Source organism: Amblyraja radiata, chromosome 32 (genome assembly GCF_010909765.2).
Source record: "Amblyraja radiata isolate CabotCenter1 chromosome 32, sAmbRad1.1.pri, whole genome shotgun sequence".
NCBI lineage: Eukaryota > Metazoa > Chordata > Chondrichthyes > Rajiformes > Rajidae > Amblyraja > Amblyraja radiata.
Genome location: NC_045987.1, coordinates 9,107,285 through 9,124,726, shown reverse-complemented (window position 1 = coordinate 9,124,726; position 17,442 = coordinate 9,107,285). Strand labels below are relative to the sequence as shown.

The following is a 17,442-nucleotide window of genomic DNA, read 5'->3' as shown; positions in this document are numbered from 1 at the left end:
CATCTGCAGTTCTTTCTAAACCACATTATTCGCAAGGATGACAGGCAAAAAAGAGACACAATACCTTCCAAGGTTTTCAACAATGAAAGCCCTGCTTTCTTTATCTGTAGCGCTTGGTGCAGTGACACATTTGCAGCGGCCTGCACAGATTTGACGCGTCTCAGGAACTAAATGCAGAGAAACAATCAGTTATTGAACAATAATCGCTGAATACGACTTCTTCCCCATGTTAGCTGTCGAACATCAATAGAGCCAACTGCGTACATTCATGCAGCTGAGAAATGGTCCCTTTGACACAATGAGTCTGCATGGACTGCCAAGCACCCGTTTACAATATTCTTACACTAATGGAAACAAAAGAGACGGTAGATGCTGTAACCTTGAACAAAATTATAAAGTGCTGAAGGACAGTGAGTTAGGGCAGCATCTGGGGAGGAAATGTGTTTCAAATTACACTAATCCTATTTCAGGCAGGCAGTGACTAGTGGGGTACCGCAAGGCTTGGTGCTGGGACCGCAGCTATTTATAATATACATCAATGATTTAGATGAAGGGATTCAAAGTAACATTAGCAAATTTGCAGATGGCACAAAGCTGGGTGGCAGTGTGAACTGTGAGGAGGATGCTATGAGAATGCAGGGTGAATTGGACAGGTTGGGTGAGTGGGCAGATGCATGGCAGATGCAGTTTAATGTGGATATGTGTGAGGTTATCCACTTTGGTAGCAAAAACAGAAAGGCAGATTATTATCTAAATGGTGTCAAGTTGGGAAAAGGGGAAGTACAACGGGATCTGGGGGTCGTTGTTCATCAGTCAATGAAAGTAAGCATGCAGGTACAGCAGGCAGTGAAAAAGCGAATGGCATGTTGGCCTTCAGAACAAGTGGAGTTGAGTATAGAAGCAAAGAGGTCCTTCTGCAGTTGTATAGGGCCTTAGTGAGAACACACCTGGAGTGTTGTGTGCAGTTTTGATCCCCTAATTTGAGGAAGGACGTTCTTACTATTGAGGGAGTGCAGCGTAGGTTTACAAGGTTAATTCCCGGGATGGCGGGACTGTCATATACTGAGAGAATGGAGTGGCTGGGCTTGTATACTCTGGAATTTAGAAGGATGAGAGGATATCTTATTGAAACATATAAGATTATTAAGGGTTTGGACATGCTAGAGGCAGGAAACATGTTCCCGATGTTGGGGGAGTCCAGAACCAGGGGCCACAGTTTAAGAATAAGGGGTAAGCCATTTAGAACGGAGACGAGGAAACACTTTTTCACACAGAGAGTTGTGAGTCTGTGGAATTCTCTGCCTCAGAGGGCGGTGGAGGCAGGTTCTCTGGATACTTTCAAGAGAGAGCTAGATAGGGCTCTTAAAGATAGCGGAGTCAGGGGATATGGGGAGAAGGCAGGGACGGGGTACTGATTGGGGGTGATCAGCCATGATCACATTGAATGGCGGTGCTGGCTAGAAGGTCCGAATGGCCTACTCCTGCACCTATTGTTTATATTCTTCCCACTTTTCCACAACACCTCCCAGGCTCTACCATTCACCTATGCAGTAGGGGCTATTTGCAGTGACCAATTCATCTTTGACCCTGCTCCTCTGTGGAAAATGGGAGGAGAACCACACAGTCACAGGGAGAACATGCAAACTCCACACAAACAGCAGGGATGGCTACAGCTGTGCCACAATGTTAACACAGGCGGGTGGCACGGTGGCACAGCGGTAGAGTTGCTGCCTTACAGCGCTCGCAACGCCGGAGACCCGGGTTTGATCCTGACTATAGGTGCTGTCTGTACGGCGTTTGTACTCTCTCCTCGTGACCACGAGGGTTTTCACCGAGATGTACGGTTTCTCCCACTCTCCAAAGACGTACAGGTATGTAGTAAATTGGCTTGGTGTATGTGTAAATTGTCCCTAGTGTGTGTAGGATAGTCTTAATGTGCGGGGATCGCTGGTCGGTGCGGACTCAGTGGGCCGAAGCGCCTGTTTCCACACTGTATCTCGAAAACCTAAAACTAAAACAGGCCTCTCTTGACCCAGAATAAAAAAGGAAAAAAGAGAGAAAATAAAAATGGTTTGCGTTTCTACATTGCCTTCTATGACATTTCAAGGGCAATGAAGCTGCCTGAAGACACAGATGCAGCTTGACCAAGCCCTGTCCAACACTGAATGTCCACGCCATGAGACACTGCAAAGAAGAGAACGCAGAACACGCTCCAAGAGTTATCTCACCTGCTCATACGTTTGTTTGGCTTCTAACCCATTGGTCAAGTTCTTCACCAGAGGTTCTATCACCATGAAGAGTTCCTTGATCTGCTGATCCTTGGACCAAAGTGCATTCTCCACATTCTCAATCTCTGCGGTTAAGTTGTCCCAGCTCTTTCAGACAAACAAAAACCCAATCAGAGAAAGACTCTTTCCTCACGATGAGCATAATTTCACTGGAACAGAGACCAGTGAAGGTATCGGTTGCATACGCAACACTGCAAAAGCATCTTGGATGTTTAACAGAAGCATTGACATGAAAACAGCTCACAGGTGAGTTATCAAACATTAACAGAAGCCACATAAGGATATTAGGGCAGACGACCAAAAACATAGAAGGAGGAGAAAGAGGAAGAGCATTTGAGGGAGAACTCAGAGAATTGTCCTTGAATTCGGATGACCTTGGCTGCTGATGGCAAGGGATAAAGGGAGACATAAACATGTTCTAAAAACAATGAACCCTGCAGGAATTTAGGGTGGGGGCAATTTGTCTGCAAATACAGGCAGTCACCAGAGAAAACGTGGCTATTAGTAACAGGCCTGTCGAACACAATTGACCTTTGAAGGGCTATGACGTGGATTGATTCAATCATGGCATGCTTTGAAAGGTCGGATAATGACCAGTGGCAGGGTCAGATGTCAAGTTTGTAAAGAAGTTATATTGAATGTCTGGACGTTAGACAGGTAATGCTCATTAATGGCATGTAATTAAATGACACATCACTTGTCACCATGCTTGGAGGTTGTGATTTTCTTGATGTGAACATGGCCACGTATACCAGTGAACAAAGGAGCTCGAGTTTGGGCTGATTACTATGGCTGAACTCATACATAGAGCAGCAACATCCACAGCAAAACGTTGTGCCCCCTCAGAGTATTGGCCAATATACAGCAAATCTCTGAGGAATGATCTTAAAGCAACTGACCAGAGTCTACAACCCTGAAGATAGACACAGAGAGCTGGAGTAACTCAGCGGGTCAGACAGCATCTCATAAGAAAAGGGATAGGTGACGTTTTGGACCAAGACCCTTCAGACTGAGTCTGTCTTGAGTCTGAAGAAGGGTCTCGACCCAAAATGTCACCTATCCCTTTTCTTCAGAGGTGCTGTCTGACCCACTGAGTTACTCCAGCTTTCTGTGTCGATCTTCAGTTGAAACCGGCATCTGTAGTTCCATCCTACACATTTGGTCAACAACCCTGATACACATCCAGGCAGATTGAAGTAACATCACAGGAGATGTGCTAACAGCAGATGGAAGAGAAAGCACACCGACCTCCAGCTTTATCTCAGTGTTATTCAGCAGTTGAATTGAGCTTGAAGCTCGAGCTTGTTGAATTTTGATGTATTGTCTCTTTGCTTCCTTCAGCACCTCGCTCGCCTCCAACTCCAGCTCTTCTATTTTGTTCTGGAACACCTGCAGTCTGCAGAGTACAAGAGCAAACACAAATGAGCACTTTAATGCTTTGAGTTACCTCAAAGACGACTCTTTTCAGAACAGTAAAAAGGGAATTAAAGAGAAATACTTCCTTGCCCTGTCCCAAAATCGTCCCCTATGACTGTCCCCAATGCTAGTCCTTGCTCCCACCCTGGCTCAATCTCTCCACCTCAACCAATGGTCCCTTGACAGCGCGTCCAGACAGGCCCTTCCTTCCGCCCCCATCCTGCTATTTGGGACCTGCACTGGGAGCGGCTGCCAATGCCCAGCCCACGTCCTCAAGAAAGGAAATGAATCCAACTTAAATTTCTCGTGCAGAGCAGAGTCTCCCTGCTGTTCACCACAAGGTTGGTCACTGCCTGAGCCTTCCTCAGCCACCTTCTCCATTGGCCGAAGAGCTGCTCCTTGAACCACAGTGTGGACTTTGATCAGCTGATGGTACCATGGACATGATCTTCACCATGCACCAACCTGAAGTCACGGCATTGGTGATGCCATGTCGACACCTGTGTGTCCATGCTGACAAGGTTCGATTCTCATACAGAGACCGCGGGCCTTTCAATGGCATCACTCATCATTAGAGTTAACTGCCATTAGAGCTCTACTCAGAGGGATCAGTGCCCTCCTCCCATTCTGATTTCCTCAGCCTGTCTTTGCGCCAAAAAACCTGGAATTCCTTCTGTAAATCATTCCGGTGAATGGCATCAGTCACAATCTCTCCTTAAACCCCTGGACTTCTCTCCTCCACTAAGACGCCCTTTAAAATGCATCAACCATCAGGATCTTTGTGCTTTTTTGTGAATGAGGCATGCGGGTTGCAGAGAGACGGATTTATCAACTCACTCACCGGTCCTCGGCCTGCGTGATATCTCCTGCTGGGGAATTGTCCTCGAGGATGCCTGACAGGAGGAGGTAACTTTGGTTAGATGCAGCAAGGGCTTGTCTCACCATTGACTCCACCTCTGCTGCTTCTCGAGTGTGGCTGCAGTAAATGAAGAGGGGGACAGGGATTCAATGGGTGATTTTTCCATAACATTCTCTCCTTCCAAGTTGCTGGTTCATGTTGTAAGATCCAATTACCCTAACACGTCAATATTATTGGTGTTAGTTTATTATCATCAAATATACAGAGATACAGTGAAAGGCTTTTATGTTTGGGCAATCCAACTAAATCAGATAATACGAACATGAGTACAATCAAGCCACAAGCAAGCACAACAAGTAGTGCAAAGAAATATCAACAAGTCTGCAGAAAATAGTTTTGCAACAGTCATATTAGTGATTTTCTGAAAGAAATCTACGTCACAGCAAATGATAGGTTTATTCGAGTGCAAGCATTTTTAAAAGCATGATAAAATCTGCATTGTTGTCAAATAACCTCTTACCCTGAACAGTTAATTTTATAAGACTGGAGTCTCATTCCTTCAATTACTGCCAGAGAATTAAAAAATAATGAATGGCTCCCATGTGACATATCCCCATCTTGGCTTCTCACTCTTTATTTCCCTTTCTGAACACAATTTAACAATGAATTAGACCTTGCAGGTGTCAGTGATGATTCTACCATGACATTAGCTTAAAAATAACGCTGGGTCAACCCCGTGTATTAGGCGCTGATCCCTGAATTGGATCTACAACAATATGATGTCCAAGGTTGTATGCAAGCTCCGCAGGCAGCTGCCAGCATTGTGAGCAACAAGCACTGTTCCCTTGCAAGACACAAAATGCTGGAGTAACTCAGCGGGACAGGCAGCATCTCTGGAGAGAAGGAATGGGTGACGTTTCGGGTCGAGACCTCTCCAGAGATGCAGCCTGTCCCGCTGAGTTACTCCAGCATTTTGTGTCTATCTTCGATTTAAACCATCATCTGTAGTTCCTTCCTACACTGCTCCTTTGCAGCTGACCGCCAAACCCTGGGCAATATTGGCTGATATCTGAGATGTGGCAATGAAGTGGGGATTGGATGGGCCATTCTACAATCGTTGGTTGAAATGCTGAAGGATTAACAATTTTGCTAAAAAGGTGAACATTAACCACCCCAATAAAATATGAATGGTTCAGATAAAATATGAATAGTCTCTAATGCAAGTTTCTTATCCAAGGGAGCAAGTTAATTCCCAGTCCTGCACACCTGGTGATTTTCCATTTTCCCGCAACCATGGTGTTTGCTCTTGTACCGGGAACTCACCTGGAGTTGTCTGAAGCTCATCTCCTGCCCCGATCCCAAAGACCAGGAACCAGGGTGGAGGGAGTCGGCAACGGTGGCGGACGCTGGACAAAGGGCCAAGATGGTGGCAGATGGAGGAGAGGATTGGTGCCACCAGGGCAACGGGCCTTTAAGGCCAAGGTAAGACTGCACTCTTAAGAACTTTGGAACCAGATACGCGGCACCTCTTTGTGCACCGTCTTGGTGTCGACCACTCTTACACTACAATCGTTGCACTTTTGTACTTGCCGATAATTGTGTTTATCTACAGCATGATTATACTGGATTGTACACAAAGCAAAGAATTTCACTGTACCTGGGTACATAGGCAGGGCCGGTGCTAGGAATTGCGGGGCCCAATTAGAAAACTGATGGCGGGGCCCCTACTCTCAGGGCCGGCCTTAGGGGGTGCGGGGCCCAATTGGGAACAATTTTGGTGAACCCCAGATTCCCAGCCAAGGTGTGTCAGCCCAGTTATTTAGTATATATTATGAAATTGTACACTAGGGTGTGATGGATTCTACACTGTGTGAATCTCTCCTGCTCCCTCCCGTTTGACTGTCAGTAGCTCCGCTGCTTCCAACCTTTACCGTAGCAGCTAATTACCATTAAACTGCATTATGTGATTGGACACAATGCCCTTGGAGACAGCGGCTGATTGGATGGGAGGAGATCTATTTGTGATTGGACGGGAATTTTAAAGCAAGCTGGTTGGTGATTGGATGCAACCCCCTTAGAGACAACGATTGATTGGCCGCCAAACAAAATTGTCAAATCTGTAACAAAAATCGCGGGTCGGTGCGAGCTCAGTGGATCTGGTTGTATCTCCAAACTAATCTGGTTGTATCAACCAGACTATCTGGTTGTATCTCCAAACTAAACTGGTTGTATCAAGCAGACTATCTGGTTGTATCTCCAAACTAAACTGGTTGTATCAAGCAGACTATCTGGTTGTATCTCCAAACTAATCTGGTTGTATCAACCAGACTATCTGGTTGTATCTCCAAACTAAACAGTATAACATGCAGGTACATTCATTTAAAATTCAGTGATTATTTCACATGATTTCTCACTGTGTAAAGCTCAATATCTGACCAATTTCTGTTTAACACGTTTGGTCTGCCGTGAGCATTTTTCTCTCCCAAAATAGTTCACATCTAGCAAACCGATCAACGAACCAGACAGCAGTGGACGCAGTCATAGAACCATAGACAATAGGTGCGGGAGTAGACCATTTGGCCCTTCGAGCCTGCACAGCCATTCAATATGATCATGGCTGATCATCCAACTCAGTATCCTGTACCTGCCTTCTCTCCGTACCCCGATTCCTTTAGCCACAAGGGCCACATCTAACTCCCTCTTAAATATAGCCAACGAACTGGCCTCAACTACATTCTGTGCCAGAGAATTCCAGAGATTCACCACTCTCTGTGTAAAAAATGTTTTTCTCATCTCAGTCCTAAAAGATTTCCCCTTTATCCTTAAACTGTGACCCCTTGTTATGGACTTCCCCAACATCGGGAACAATCTTCCTGCATCTAGCCTGTCCAACTCCTTAAGAATTTTGTAAGTTTCTATAAGATCCCCCTCAATCTTCTAAATTTTAGCGAGTGCAAGCCGAGTCTATCCAGTCTTTCTTCATATGAAAGTCCTGACATCCCAGGAATCAGTCTGGTGAACCTTCTCTGTACTCCCTCTATGGCAAGAATGTCTTTCCTCAGATTAGGAGACCAAAACTGTACGCAATACTCCTGGTGTGGTCTCACCTAGACCCTGTAAAACTGCAGTAGAACCTCCCTGCTCCTATACTCAAATCATTTTGCTATGAATGTTAACATACCATTCGCTTTCTTCACTGCCTGCTGCACCTGCATGCCTACTTTCAATGACTGGTGTACCATGACACCCAGGTCTCGTTGCATCTCCCCTTTGCCTAATCGGCCACCATTCAGATAAGTCTACTTTCCTGTTTTTGCCACCAAAGTGGGTAACCTCACATTTATCCACATTATACTGCATCTGTCATGCATTTGCCCACTCACCCAGCCTATACAAGTCACCTTGTATACTCCTAGTTTAGAGGGGTTTAAACGGTTTAGAGATGTTTAGAGGGCTTCAGATAGGTTTAGAAGTGTTCAGAAGTGTTGTAGAGGGAAATAGGGGGGGGGGGGGGATAGACGGGGTTTAGAGGTGTTCAGAGGGTCCCAGAGGGGTTTAGAGACGTTATAAGCCCCCCGTGAGAAATTGTATTTCTCTGAAATTGAAGATAGACATAAAGCTGGAGTAACTCAGCAGGACAGGCAGCGCAGTGACTCTGGAGAGAAGACCCTTCTTCAGACTGAATTGAACTCTCGTCGGTGAGAGTACTTGTGATTGTCTGAAGACGGGTCTCGACCAGAAACGCAACCCTCTCCCCAGAGCCCATGCCCGTCCCGCTGAGCCACCTTCAACTTCAGAGTCAAACAAAAAACACAGAGTGCTGGAGGAACTCAGCGGTCAAGGCAGCTGCCTCACCCGCTGGGTTTCTCCAGCATTTTTGTCTACCGCTAAACGTCAATGATTCCGGGAATGCTGAGGAGACAGGGTGATAGAGAGGGAGTGGGAGAGCTAGAGAGAGACGAGATGGTGAGCGGGAGAGAGAGAAGGAGGGAGAGAGAGAGCAAAGCACAGAGAGACACAACGTGGGTCGGTAGGTGAATGACTAACCTGCCCACCAGGAAGAAGCCCCTTCTCGCGGTCCGGGGCCCTCACTCATGATGGTGAGTTTAAAGAAATTCTCAATGTGTCATCGATCTACATTCCTCAGTAAATGTAATTGTGTTTTAAACAAGTATTTATGACGCCGCGTGAATTTTATACAAAGGAACACGGCGTCATTAATACTCATTCAAAACACAATAACATTTACTGAGGAATGTGGATGGATGCAGATTGATATAACAACTTGTTAACAACTTCATGTTAAGAAGTGCTAACAGTACTAGTTAACAAATCGTTTGTGTCTGATGGCCGTGCAGCGGTTGTTATACATGGTCGTTTTAAAAAAAAATCCGCATGGCGATTTAAAAAATATAATCTTTATTTAACAAAGAGAATTCGTATTTCCGTACGAAATACGGAACATTAGTGCGGGGCCCCCATTAGGCGCGGGGCCCAATTGGGGGCAATCGGTCAAATCGGCTTAAAACCGGCCCTGTACATAGGTGACAATAAAGTATCATCATCAAAACAGAGCAAATGACACCCACTGAAACTGTAATACCAGTGCTAACCACTGTGTGGCACAACAAGCATGGTTTCCCTCCTCCGACATGCTATTGCTTTCCACAGGAATGGGCAGCGCTTGGTATGAGCGCTCTGAGCTCAGAGTACGGCTCATCCAGAGGGTGACTATCCTCCCTCTCACTGCCACCTGGTGACCCCCCAACTCCAGAATTCAGGTTTGTGGCCACTGGGTGTTTGACTAGTATGATGATTTACTGTCAATTGTAGCATTCATTCACCTCGATCACTGTGGGCAAACAATGGCCCCAATATCAGTCGCATGTGTTAGTTAAGGATGAGGTTTGCGTTAAAGGCCCAGTGGAGTCATTTGCTTGGGTTAAAGAGCCAATGAAAAGCAAATAATCTTGAAATTAAACCTTGACCTATTCAGCAGCCAAATCTAGAATCATTATTTCATTCCCAGCAGAAAGAAAATCTATATCCTTTGCTTTACAGTTCAATTCAAACAGAGCAGGAACCAGCCAGGACAACACGGGACTGCAGCAGTTAGTGCTGCTGCCTCACAGCTCACGTGACCTCAGTTGTTGTCTGTATTCTCCCAGTGAGAATGCTCCTTCCTCCTTTATCCAAATGATGTTCTGGTAGGTTAATGGGCTGCTGTAAATTGCCCCTTGGTGTTGATAAGGGACAAAATAATTTGACGGGGAAATCAAAGTATAATCAAGGATCACTCATACCCTGGCCATTCCCTTTTCACCCCCTTCTCCAGTCAATATACAAAAGCTTGAAAGCATGTACCACCAGATTCAAGACCAGCTTCTTCCCCATTGCTATTACACACTCCCATCAACTAATGATGTATTCACTTTCACTGCAGCTGTTAAATTGTATTCTGCATTCTGTTTCCTTTTTAGTACGTGCCATCCTAGCGTGTGGTTTGTTTATACACACGTGGTATGATTCCCCTGGTCAGTACGCAAAACAAAGTTTTTCACTGTATCTCGGTCCACGGACAATAATGAACCAACACCAACATGAGAGGGAATACACACGGCAACAAGTTGAATCCAACGAGGGGAACCTGGACTGCTCTGTTTGAAGCAAAGCAAGGGCCAACCCTGCCTGTGTGTGGTGATGAGTAGGTGAGTAACAGAGAGTATAGTACAGGTAATCCCTTTGTTACGCGAGTTTACGTTCCAAAAAGCCATCTATAATCATAATTTTACATCATGTGAAATCACATAATCTGCGAATGAGTCAAGAAAAAAATGTATGTTTATTTTCACAAATTCTGAGAGGGAATTTTTGTTCTGTATCTTGATTTTTTTTAAATCGTTACTTGTGAATTTGGATGTTTCTAATACTGGAATCCTGTAAAGGCGGGGGGGGCAGAGGGGAGTCATCTGCAAAGGTGTAACAGGGTGCAAGAACCCAGGCTGAACCTAGAGTCAGAACTTGCCTTTCCGCCAGAGTGCGGGACTCCCGAACCACCCTGGTCCAGTTCTGGGCTTCATCGCCGGGAACGCCACGAATCAGCACGGGCACCTGCTTAATCGGAAATAAATATTATCATTGCCCTGTAAAGTTGTGTCTGCTACATCGTTGCAAAGGCCCGTACACTTGCCAGTCTGAACTCTTCAAGACTGTTCATATTAGCAACGCCACATTCTGCACTGGACATTTAAACAATGCAGGAGCGCCCAATACTGTGACTCAATGATGGAAGGGGGAATTATGAATTGCCTCTGATCCCTGGTCAGTGCCGTGGTGACTAAAGAAGTGTCAAGGTAGGTATTGCAGGATAGAACTGCGGAAAAGGCAAGTGGCCTCTTGTTGCTCACTGATCAGGTGGCCCAGGTTTGTGCGAGCGTGGGTGTGCAGGAAATACAAGCTCACACTCAGACATAGGAGAGGGATGTGGTCAGTTGCCATGCCTCCTAGTGATGAATATCCCGACTGTCACAAATACAGCAGTCATTTCAACCCATTGCTGCTGTCGATGGGGCTGAATTGGAATAGCTCAGGGAGAGAGAAATAAAATCCACTCTGGTTTTTAAAACCCTTGGCCAATGTGAAAGAGAATCAGATGGCAGCTTTGTGGATGAGCATAAAATGGCGGAGGGCGTGAAGGGAACAAATCGGCCAGTGTCTGGGCCAGCCACTCAGCAGTACCACCTTGTCCAGGGCCTCTCTGGCTGCTTGGAGCTCCCGGTGGCTGCTGCTGACGACATGGTGGCTGTCGGACACTAGGTGGCAGCGCTTCGCCCCGCTGCCCTCGCACTCCAAGGCTCGGCTGATGTTGGTCAGTTTCAGGCCAATCCTCTCCAGGGACTTCTCCACCTCTCCCACCTGCTGCACAAAGAGGCTCTGTGGACCTGCGACAAACACAACGGTTCAGCAACAAACAGTCCAAGGCAGCTTCCCTCACCATGTCGATTGTTGCATTTGCACACAGCGCCTTTAACAAATCGTGCAACACAAATCATACACAAGTTTGACACAGAGGGCCATGAAGAGAAGGGTGTGGCCGAAAGAGAGGAAGAGGAATTGCAGAAGTAATGAGACAGGCAGTGTGTGAAAGTGTGGAATGTGGAAGCCAAGATGTTCCAAGGCTGGATGTAGAGGCCCTCATGGATGCGGTGACTGATGAATCAAACATTAGGGGCTGGTAATGTGCATTCCATCCAGCTCTGACAGATCTGGATTGGAAGCTTTAAACACCCCATTATCAAAAGCGAAGCGATATCCATTAGGGATCATGAGCAAAACACAAAGTGCTGGAGGAACTCAGCGGGTCAGGCAGCATCAGTGGAGGGAATGGACAGGCAATGTTTTGGACCGGGACCTTTTTTCAAACTTACTCTGCAGTTTCTTGTGTCTCCATCAGGGGTCAGCTGGGCTCAGAGAGTTACTTATGTCAGGAGTTGTGGCTTCAACCCCACTCTGGGGACTTGATGCTCTGATGCTGCTTTTCAGATGACCGGGATCAGGCTTTAAAGTAATGCGACCATCTTAAGTGGATACATTTCAAAGGCAAGCTGCCCCATGTCCTGGCCATTATTTATCCTAAATCAACACCAGAGTACCTGCTTGTTATCATATTGGTGTTTGTACCAGTTTCCTATGTGCATCTAGTGACCATCTAATTTTGGCCACTTCAACAGAGGTTGGTTGTCAGGTCCTTGGAGCCTTCCCAAGGTGGTGAAGGATGTCAAGTACAATTTCCAAATATAATAAACCAAACTCAAACTCGTTAAATATTCCTTAGCTAACTTAGCGGTATATTAGGAAGAAGGGACTCCACCTGAAACTTCACCCATTCCTTCTCTCCAGAGATGCTGCCTGTCCCGCTGAGTTACTCCAGCGTTTTGCGTCTATCTTAGCTTTTTATGAATTATGCATTTACAGGACGCGTGCTTCACCAGCGGGAGCAGTATTGATTGCTGATCCTGATTGTTTTAGGTTGCCACTTTTGCACATCTGGTAGAGCTTGCTGCCTCACAGCACCAGAGAACCGGGTTCGATCCTGACCTCGGGTGCTGTCTGTGTGGAGTTCGCACGTTCTCATTGTGGCTGCGAGAGTTTTCTCCAGAAGCTCCGGTTGCCTCCCTCATCCCAAAGACGTGCGGGTTTGTAGGTTAGTTCATTGCCTCTGTAAAATTGCCTTGAATGTGTCGGGAGTGGATGAGAAAGTGAAATAACATGGAACTAGTGTGGACAGGTGATCGATGGTTGGCATGGACTAGTTTGGCCAAAGGGCTCGTTTCCATGTTGTATCAACATGCTTTACAAAATCCCTCCTCGCCCATTATAGCCGTCACTTTCTTGAACCTTGAATTTTTCTGATGAAATGCTGCGAGTATCAGTCCGGGAGCAAGACCCAGGGATGATGAAGGACCTGCAAAACAGTTCTAAGCCAGAATTGTGTTGGAGAAAAACAAGGTGAGGAACTACAGTGGAGGCAAACACTCCAGCAACAGCATACTGATGGTGCAGGGAGTGGATGTTGCAACCAATGGATGAGTCTACCTTCCTCCTCCTATCACGCTTTTCTCTACTGCTGCCCCTCACTCACCCTCCTTTGACTGCACCTCCATGTCTTTGAGCGCTGACTGAAGGTGGTTGGTGTAAAGTTCATACAACTGCTCAGGGTGGCTGCTGAATTTGTCCAGTTCTTGCTTCAGCTCGTTCATCCTGTGCTGCAGACGCTCGACCTGGGGAGGGAAGGATTGTGAGTGCATGGACCCTGGGCAAAAGTTAATTACAGCCCCCTGTGGTCTGCTCAGGAAAATACAATCCGGCTTGCCGCCAACAGCCGCAGAACAAACATCTTTCCAGAACAGAGCCAGGGACCCTGAATGGTGAATCTGGGGGATACATAGCCACAGAAGGGTGTGGAGGCCAAGTCAATGGATATTTTGAAGATAGATACAGATAGATTCTTGATTAGTATGGGTGTCAGGGTTGTTGGGAGAAGTCAGGAGAATGGGGTTGAGAGGGAAAGATATAGGCCATGATTGAATGGGCTGTGATGGGCCGAGTGGCCTAATTCTGCTCCCATCACTTATGAACTGACAGGCTTTATCCTGTCGGGAAGGCTGCAGTAAAGGCTGAATCCCTCTGGCTACTGAGATGCAGGATCTCTCTCCCTCTGCAGACTGTGGCCCCTGCCTTTGCCAAGTGACTAGATTGAGGTCACCCACCTCCCCAGCCACATCACCGGCACCTCCATCCACCCGCCACCATCTCGAACTCCACCCGTCTCATCCATCAGTCTACACTGCTCCACCCCAGCCACGTCAACCCACCCTGCCACCTTCCAAAGCCCACCCCCTCCTTCTCTGCCTCCACCTAACCCCCCCCCTCCTCCTCCCCTTTGAGAAAGGGCACAACATGTGGGTCACAGAGTGCCGTGAAGCGAGAGACTGAGGCCAGGAGGGAGCTACAACATGTTAAGAGTATTTTTACGATTAACATGCCACTGGACGCGATGCCAGGACAGGTCAGTGAATAAATCTTTTGGGGAGGGAAGCACAACTGGGAATAGTGGACAGCAGGACCTGGGCAGGTTGGGGAATTGAAGCTTATTACAGGTAAATAGAGGGATTTCAGCTGTGACTGTTGGAGTAGTTGAGTTGGTGGATAACCCAGTGTATGGATGAGGGTTTCAATGGCGTAACAGCTAGTGCGGCACAGTGGTAGAGTTGTTGCCTTACAGCGCCAGAGACCCGTGTTCGATCCCAACCACGGGTGCTGTCTGTACGGAGTTTGTACGTTCTCCCCGTGACCTGCGTGGGTTTGCCCCGGGATCTCCAGTTTCCTCCCACACTCCAAAGACGTACAGGTTTGTAGGTTAGTTGGCTTGGTATAAATGCAAATTGTCCCCAGTGTGTATAGGATAGTGTTAATGTGCGGGGGATCATTGGTCAGGCCTGTTTCCACGCCGTATCTTTAAACTAAATCTAAAACTCTGCTCGTCCCCTGTTGCCGGTTGTGACTGTCCCAAGAATGTCCCAGGCTTCCTCAAGCCAAAGCCCACTGCCCGGCTACGGGCATCCCCCAGGGCGCTGTGCGTTGCTACTATCGACAGCTCGAGCGGGTTGAAAGCTTCTTACCTCATCCTGGACCAGGCCATAGCAGACGGGGCATTGCTGGCAGTGAAGGGAGGTGGCCTGATAGAAATAATTCTGCTGGCATTGCTCACACTTCCATCCAGTGAAGCCCTCCTTACAGATGCAGGAGCCGTTCCCCCCGCACTGCATCACCGAGGAACCCAGCGGAGAGCAGTCGCAGGCTGTGGGGCAGGAAATAAAGGAGCAACTTAGCAGTGGCAAGGATCCGGGCGTGCCTTACCATTTAACCACCATGCCCTGATTCCCCGACTCTGTCACAGTCACTTCCCCCGACTGGCTCCTCACACTCTCCTGTCCACGCCAATCTTCCCGTTTCACAACTGAATTACAAGAATGGCCACCAAAAAAATAGCACGATTACTAAAATTGTGAAATAATACCCAGCAGGTCAGACAGCCTTGGTGGGAAGAGAGACATGGGTTGTGAGAGGCCATCCACCTGAAATGCAATCCTCCACTTCCCCTCTCCATCTTTGGGAAGCAGAAGTAGTCACCGCAGCCCAGTAAGGATAGCAGCCGGCTCAGTCCATACTCTGAGCCACGGGAATGTTCTGTCCTCTGCCCCAACAGAGTTGTGAAGGCTTCTTTACTGCTGGGCTTTGAGGCAGCCCATAGAACATTGAACAGCACAGGAACGGGCCCTTCAACCCACAATGTCCGTGCCGAACATTTACCAAGTTACGCTGAACGCCTCACCTTGCACCATGATCCATGTCCTCCATTCCCTGCAATTCCCCCAGATTCCCCAATCCCGAACAGTGCCGGTGAATTCCGCTGCACCAACACGGAAAAATCCCTGCTCCGCCATATTGAACAAACCTGGAAGCAGTGGTGAAAGGAGCCAGGACATGGAGTGTTCTGTGGATGGGGAACGTGAATGGTTTGGCAGCATCCAATTACGAAGGAAAACCATCCAGGGTGCTTCAGTAGCTGGTGGTGCATGAACCAGAATAAGGGATGTGATCACAGAGACCTTAATGAGACAAAGCCCCATATTCTCCAAAATGCTGAATGGAATCGATCTGGCAACTCAGTGAAAACTCCACCTTGCTGCAGTGGTGAGGACTGGTCACTTGACCACATGAGTCATGGGAAAGTAAACAAAATACTCAACATTACAGGCTGAAGAGAAAGGCAGGGTTCTCAGTACCTTGGCAACCTCGCTCGGAGAGGTCGAAGTAGCCCCGCTTGCATTGGTCGCACAGACTCCCCTGGACGCCAGGCCGGCAGTTACACTGTCCCGTCTCATTGTGGCAGAAACTGTCCCGCGATCCCATCACGTGGCAGCCACATCTGGAACAACATTCGTGACTCTCAGGGACAGATGTGGGGCAGCATCAAGCAATTCACACAATGCACTCTGTTCACAAGTTATAGGAGTAGAATTAGGCCATTTCACCCATCGAGCCTACTCCCTTGCCCCACAATCCATACTTCTATGCTGCCTCTAATTATATCGCCTCTGTGGGCTTGCGCTCTGTGTCTGGCCCTCTGGACCACAGGTCCCTCTAGCTATTTTGGAGGCTCCCCTTGGGCAAACCATTAGTGCTCCCATGAAAGGTAATTTAACTGAAATGCAATCCCGGGTTCCCCGCTCCGTCTGTGGGGAGCAGTAGTAGCCACCACAGTCTGCTTCTTTCAGGAAGAATAGATCTCGGTTTAGTCCGTACTCTGATCCTATGGAATTTTCTGTCCTCTAGGTAGATGTGTGTCTACGGCTGCGCTCTGAGGCAACTCACTCAGCCCAGATTCCCCAAACCCCAACACTACTCGGCAAACCCTTTAGACTTTAGACATACAGCGCAGAAACAGGCCCTTCGGCCCACCAAGTCCGTGTCGCCCAGCGATCACCCCCGTACACTAGCACTATCCTGCACACTAGGAACGATGCACAATTTTAATGAAGCAAATAAAACTATCAAACATGTACGGACAGGATCGAACCCTGCTGCATGGGTGGCACAGTGGTACCTGCTGCATATGTTGCATCACACTTGAAATCGTATGCAGCCGGGTTCACTCAGCAGTGTTGGGGATTGGGGAACTACAAAACCACTCTGATCAATCTCTTCCATTCTCTGATAAATCTCAATAATACTGTCAGCCTCTCAGATGTTTATAGTAGATTGACTAACAGTCCTCCCAGTAGGTTACCTGAGGCATCCCACGCCAGGCAGTAGGTTATAGTAGCCCAGCTCACAGCGGCTGCAATCCCGACCGGTCACATTGGGGAGGCATTCACATTGGCCACCTCCAGCATTGCAGGTCTGAAGCTCATTCGATGAACCAGCTGGATTGCAGTTACATGCTGCAGAGAAAACAACAAGACTGAAGCCAAGTCCACTATCAATAGTGATAAACCAGAGAAATAGAACATAAAACAATCCTGAACAGGAACAGACTCTTTGGCCCACAATATCCGTACGGAGTTCGTACACACTCCCTGTGTTTCTCCCAGGCACTCCAGTTCCAGTTTCTTCCCATATCCCAAAAATGTGTGGATTGGCAGGTTAATCCCCAGAGTAAAGGTGAATGATAAAATCCAGAAGAATTGGGAGAATAGGTTGATGGGCCAAAATGTCCTATGTTGTAAATAAATGCTGAATGGCAAGAATAGTGAAATTCAGAGATCGGATTTGAAGGTCAGAGCAGGTTATACTGCCAGACAAGGATTTCACTGG

General features: G+C 47.4%; 1 protein-coding gene across 4 annotated transcripts in view; it reads right to left on the bottom strand.

The window, feature by feature from the left end:
• lamc3 (laminin subunit gamma 3) overlaps positions 1 to 17,442 on the bottom strand; it is a 101,724-nt gene that overhangs the window by 6,670 nt on the left and 77,612 nt on the right. The window contains exons 15-24 of one of the 4 annotated variants that reach the window (XM_033049259.1): positions 16,916 to 17,069; positions 15,912 to 16,054; positions 14,745 to 14,923; positions 13,205 to 13,343; positions 11,302 to 11,504; positions 10,589 to 10,677; positions 4,546 to 4,680; positions 3,537 to 3,684; positions 2,229 to 2,375; positions 65 to 167 (exon numbers count right to left, since the gene is read on the bottom strand). In XM_033049259.1, the coding sequence (XP_032905150.1) occupies positions 65 to 167; positions 2,229 to 2,375; positions 3,537 to 3,684; positions 4,546 to 4,680; positions 10,589 to 10,677; positions 11,302 to 11,504; positions 13,205 to 13,343; positions 14,745 to 14,923; positions 15,912 to 16,054; positions 16,916 to 17,069 (1,440 nt within the window). The remainder of the gene's footprint in view (positions 1 to 64; positions 168 to 2,228; positions 2,376 to 3,536; positions 3,685 to 4,545; positions 4,681 to 10,588; positions 10,678 to 11,301; positions 11,505 to 13,204; positions 13,344 to 14,744; positions 14,924 to 15,911; positions 16,055 to 16,915; positions 17,070 to 17,442) is intronic. The other 3 variants (XM_033049260.1, XM_033049261.1, XM_033049263.1) reach the window with 3 other exon arrangements.